Genomic DNA, 5,445 nt, shown 5'->3' with positions numbered 1-5,445 from the left:
CTCACGCGCTTCCTCCCTATCTTTCGCCTTTACTTCCGCCGCGCGTGTCGCGGTTGGCGCAGCCGAGGGTCAACAGGAAGTCATCATTTTTTTCCCTTCGCGACGGCGGCGCTGCTGTGGCGCTCTCCCTGCCCCGCGCCCGCAGCAGCGGAGCCTAGGGAGCGGCGCCCAGGCCTCCCCGGCCCGGAGGCCACAAAGGTGAAGGGTTGGACAACCCCTCGGCGTCACGCGCCATCTGCTCCGCACTGTAAGGCACACCACCGCGCCGCACTACAGCCTCCCTCTGCCCGCGGCCGCTACCCTCCCCGCGGTGCGTCAACCCCGTCAACCCCTTGAGCAGGCGCGGGGTAGTGCCGCCACCGCCGACTGCAACCCGTCGGCTCACGCACCACCGCCACCTTCATGATCTACCCCTATCCAGCAGCGCGGGGTCGCTGAGCGTGGAGGGGTAGGCCCGACCGTCCGCTGATACTCCGCGGCCGTGCTGAACCCGCTAGGAGTATAGCGCCACGCCGCCGCTACCGCGGGCCGCGGGCGCACGGCTCGCGAGGGGTCGTCGCGGCGCGGGGGTATTGTCGCCACCCTCCGCTTCGCGCCCGGTAGGTGGCGCGCGGTTGCGGTGTCGCGACGGGCGCGTCGGTCGCGGGGTCTCGCCGCGCCGACTACCCCAAGCAGGCCCTGCCGGCCCCCCCGGCCGTTGGCGGGAGCGCGCCGCGGCCGCCACTTCCTCCTGTCCGCCTCACCGCGCCGCGCGTCCTCCGCGGTGCCGCTGCCTCGGCCCGGCCGCTGCTCCGGGGCTGTCGTCGCCGCGAGGCGTACCCGCTGGACCCTCCGGCGCGCCCCCGCCACGCCGGCCCGTTTTCTCAATGTAATGTCCTCCCCGTGACGTCCGCGATGAACTGCCTAAGGATACCACTGTTTGTACTCATCTTCTTCACGCGGGGTTTGTTGTGTTAATTTTTTTTGGCGCGCATTTTTGCCCCATTTGTTTATTGTTTGTTTTCCAACAGTTTAAATTATTGCATAAACTCTTTGTCCCGCCAGATGGCCAAAGCAGCTGGGAAGAGTGGTGGACCTATGACGGAATTTCGGGTAAACTAGGATTTGAAATGTAAATTTTTGACTCAGAGGAGAGTGTGTCTCAGTTTGACGAATGACACGTTGTGCTGAATGTTGAGCAGGTCCCGGTTTCTGGGGGCTCATCAACCCTCAATGGGGCCTGTGCAGCAAGGGCCGCCGCCAGTCCCCCGTCGACATCCAGGCCGACAAGCTGCTGTTCGACCCCCGACTCCGGCCACTCCACATCGACAAGCACAAGGTGAGGTCACCAAAAGCCGAGAGGACTCTGGTTGGGTCACCGTCTTGTCCGGTTTGCCTTGAGGCTGTCCTTACGGTGGCGGTCTCTGGCTGCCTACAGATCAGCGGGACTCTCGCCAACACAGGACAGTCCCTGGTGCTGCGCGTCGACCAGGACTCCAAGCACCACGTGAACATCTCGGGCGGCCCGCTCGCCTACCGCTACCAGCTGCAGGAGGGCTACATCCACTACGGCACGCACGACGGCCACGGCTCGGAGCACACCGTGCAAGGCCAGACCTTCCCGGGAGAGATCCAGCTGTACGGCTTCAACGCCGAGCTGTACCACAACATGTCGGAGGCGCAGCACAAGGCGCAGGGCATCGTGGCCATCTCCCTCATGCTGCAGGTGAGACAACCCGGCGCCTGGGCGCCAAAATCCACAGGTGGAGATGGGTGCGGGCGGGGCGTGGCGTGGCGTGGCGGGGTGAGGTGGGGCGGTAATGAGTTGAAGTGGGCGCATTAATAACAAACCCTCTCGCCCGGAGAACGCCCCTCTCTGAGGAGCACAGTTTACTCACATCCTCCTGGCCATGTTTGTAGGAATGGTAGGTGACACCGTTACCTTATTTTGATTGCTTCGGCTATGTCTTGCAACCAGAAAACAGATCCTTTCAGAAACAAAAAATTATTTAGTACAATAAAGAAAATTTCCTGCCAGAAACCAAAGTAAATGTTTTTCGTTCAGATTACGAAAATAAATTAAAAAATAAATAACCGCAGTTTCGTCAAATCGAACAACTTTTCTTTGACCCGAAGAAAATCTTTCTTCGTTTTCAATGAAAATTTCGTCAAAGACTTGAATTTTTTTCTAACAATGAATGGGTTGCTTGTGACGAAATAAATAGTTCATTTAATATCTCATCTCGATTTGTTTGTTTATCTCAGTTAAAGTAGTGCAAGTGCAAAAAGTAAGATCCTTAGGGGTGGACACATTAAGCATGGTGTGGTCACATGTGGTGAGGCAACACGACGTCGCCCTGACCCCGTTCGCTATCCGCGCGCCACAGCGGGGCCTCCCCGCGCTCGTCGATCATTAATAGTGCGGTGTCGACTGTCTCCGGCGGTAACGAAGCGAGACACTGCGGCGCACCGCATTACTCGTTTTTCCTGACGTCGTTAGCAACCCGACTCCGTCGTGTACTCCGCGTCGGGCACTCCGTGTGTGTGCGTGTGTGCGAGGTCGGCCCGGGGCTCCGTCCCAGCTCCGCCCGGCTCTGGTGGCCCATCACTCAAGCACGCGAGACGGTTGCGATATTGATTGACTTGTGAGAGCTCATCACTCGGTGTGCGAATTGCAAAAGTCCCCCCCCCCTCAAAAAAATCCCTCTCTCTCTCTCTCCCTCTGAAAGGTATATATCTGCAAAGTGAGAAGGCCACTCTCCTGAAAACGAGGCAAAGCCATGGGAGAAATGGTCGTTTTTCGGGGACTGAAGGTGACAAAAGAATAAGAATATAAGAATATTCTTGACGCGAGCACTGTCCCCTTGAACTCAGCAGAAACTGCTGCTGCTGCGTGCCGCTTCTAATCCAAGCCAACTTCCCCTCCTCTTTACGCCGTTCTGTCTCCTACAGTATCTTTCCCCCGCCCCCCTCCCTCCTCAGCCGCTCTCTTTCTCACTCTCGCTCACTCACTTTAGAAACGCGAGAAATGCGTTGACGTGGTCGCAATTATTTTTAATTGGGTTTGCTTTGGTTCTGAGCCGGGGTGCCCCCTCCCGCTCCACCTCCCCACCCCTCTTCCCCCTTTCACCCGGGCGTTCCTTGGCCGTGTAAAGAGGAGACGCTAAATCAATGGGGTTGATAAAGGGCCAGGTGTCTATCCGTCTATCTGTAAGTGTTTTTTTAAATTTATTTTTTACTTTGCACAGTCTTTTTCCCACGTTTTTCTACTCCCTGACCTGTTGCAGATTGGAGAAACACCGACCCCCGAGTTGAGGCTCATTACATCGGTTTTCAACAAAGTTCACCATCGAGGTAAGGGGCTGTGCCCGTCGAGTAGGGTAGTCGGGTTGCTGCGCGGTAGAAGGGGGATGAATCTTGGTCTAATTTATGGATGGCCCCCGGGGCCGGGCTGGGCGCGCAGGTCAGGCCACGCCGATCCGTCAGCTGTCGGTGCGTGCGCTCCTGCCTGAAACGGACCACTACATGACGTACGAGGGCAGCACCACACACCCCGGCTGCTGGGAGACCACCGTCTGGATCATCATCAACAAGCCCATCTACATCACCAGACAGGAGGTTCGTGTCTCTTATTGCTTGAGCATGCTACGGTAGTACTTTTCTTCTCGGCAGTCATTTGAGTTACGATTCTCACGATTTTCCTTATTGCTTCTAATTTTGCTACATTTATATTTCAGTAAAAAGAACTAGTAGTGTTAGCCTAGGTTAATTGAAATTTTGTTACTTTCACCTCAGTAACTGTAGAAGCTTTATGGGTTTACTGCTATTGGTTTTATACTGACAAAGCAAGTATGCAACTCCAAGTTGTGCACTCTAAATGGAAAAGGACTGCATTCAGCGAGGATGTGTTCTTAAGCACATTTCAGTCGGTTGCAAATTTATCTCTAAGCTAGACACGTAAAGAAACTATTTGTACTTTTTCTAGAAATAATTACTTGTTACTTTTCAGATGAAAATGTGCTTGATGAGCTTATACCACATCTTTGCTGGATACAGAATTGCCCTCCTTTCACATTTAGAGTCGGCGCTTTCAAGTGCAGAACTCTGTTGCTGTGCGCTAGGAAGTCGACAGCTCCTGGGTTGCACACTTCCGGTTCCCCACTCTTCATGTTCTATGTACTATGTACAGTGTACTAATCTTTAGGTAGCCAGACCCCAGACCGGTAATGGTCATACCGGACGCTGGTCTGAAAATGCAAGAGAAGGACTAGGACAGACCTACTCTTGCAAGACTAGGACGAAAATTTCCACAAGTGCAAGAATAGGATACGCTTGTCATACACTTGCGATTGTGGGAAAGTCCTACACGCTTAGAGCGTATTCCTACTGCTGTAAGTGTAGAGCAAACGCGCCCTTCTCCATATGGAGGAACTCTTGTCCGACTCTTGACTCTTGCAGTTCAAGAGTGAGCTAAGATTCTTGTAAAGAATCAGTCTTTTCACATTAAATTAATGTTGGGTCTTTGCTAATTGTTTTGGTCTTCAGCTGTACGCGCTGCGCAAGCTGATGCAGGGATCGCCCGAAACCCCCAAGGCCCCGCTGGGGAACAACGCCCGTCCGCTGCAGCCCCTGCACCATCGTACCGTGAGGACTAACATTGACTTCTTCAAGGCGCAGGTGAGGCGAACTGTGCCAAGGGACTAGTCTGCCTCAGCCTGGGTTACATCATACACTTACCTTTCTGATGTTTCAGGGAAAGAACTGCCCGACCATGTACCGGGACATGCACTACAAGGGTGAGTAATATATTCGACGTTTTACACAACATCAGTTTCTGCCTAAGTCAGAGTACTGAATCATAATTTTTCTTACAGCCAACTCCTGGGCAGAAAATGAAATTTTGTAAAAGAAGTCAAGAAAATAACTCCTGCCGACAAGAAGCTGACTATATCAGCCGGTTGCTGCGTAGTTCTTCCTAAAAGAAAAAATGCGAACTAATTCTAGAACGATACATATCAAATTTCGTGCTGAAAACGCTCAACAAAGTGACATATCATTTTATCTCCCTCTAGGGCCGCAGGTTCGTGATAACCTCCGGCCATTTATTGGCGTGTAGAGAGCCAGACTGTCCATTTATTCAATGACGTTTGTATCATAAGCTATCGTGATAGAGAACTGCTGATGTTTTTTGTCAGCTGGAAATCGTTCCTATATGTGTAGAACTGCCTTTGTAAATATATATAGATCGTTACTGTTGTTTACGCGTCACTTTCCTGTGTTTGTTGTCCACGCCTTCCCTTGCACCTCCTCATTGCTCTCCCCCCTCCCCTCTCAGTCATTCGGAGAGCGATTACGCCCGGGTCGGTCGGAGAGGGGCACGCGGCACGGCGCGGCACGGCGGCACGGCGCGCCCACGAGACGCCCCGCAGTCACGACGAACTTTGCCGGGCAATATACTTTTACTGC

The 5,445-nt window shown here is 53.5% G+C and overlaps 1 protein-coding gene across 3 annotated transcripts in view; it reads left to right on the top strand.

Annotated features, from left to right (window-relative positions):
* The window catches only part of LOC113202980 (carbonic anhydrase-related protein 10-like), a 24,455-nt gene extending 19,220 nt beyond the window's left edge, over nt 1-5,235 (top strand). For 2 of the 3 annotated variants that reach the window (XM_052269724.1, XM_026417451.2), the window contains 8 exons: nt 1,045-1,092; nt 1,182-1,318; nt 1,418-1,705; nt 3,267-3,333; nt 3,443-3,597; nt 4,525-4,656; nt 4,733-4,775; nt 4,854-5,235. In XM_052269724.1, coding sequence (XP_052125684.1) covers nt 1,045-1,092; nt 1,182-1,318; nt 1,418-1,705; nt 3,267-3,333; nt 3,443-3,597; nt 4,525-4,656; nt 4,733-4,775; nt 4,854-4,885 — 902 coding nt within the window. In that variant the 3' untranslated portion in view covers nt 4,886-5,235. Of the gene's footprint in view, nt 1-723; nt 944-1,044; nt 1,093-1,181; nt 1,319-1,417; nt 1,706-3,266; nt 3,334-3,442; nt 3,598-4,524; nt 4,657-4,732; nt 4,776-4,853 lie in introns of those variants that run through there. The other variant, XM_026417459.2, reaches the window with a different exon arrangement.
* The last annotated feature ends 210 nt before the right edge of the window (nt 5,236-5,445 follow it).

The sequence above is a fragment of the Frankliniella occidentalis genome, unplaced genomic scaffold (assembly GCF_000697945.3).
Source record: "Frankliniella occidentalis isolate FOCC.00 unplaced genomic scaffold, Focc_3.1 Scaffold100, whole genome shotgun sequence".
Lineage (NCBI taxonomy): Eukaryota > Metazoa > Arthropoda > Insecta > Thysanoptera > Thripidae > Frankliniella > Frankliniella occidentalis.
This window is presented reverse-complemented; position numbering and strand designations above follow the sequence as displayed.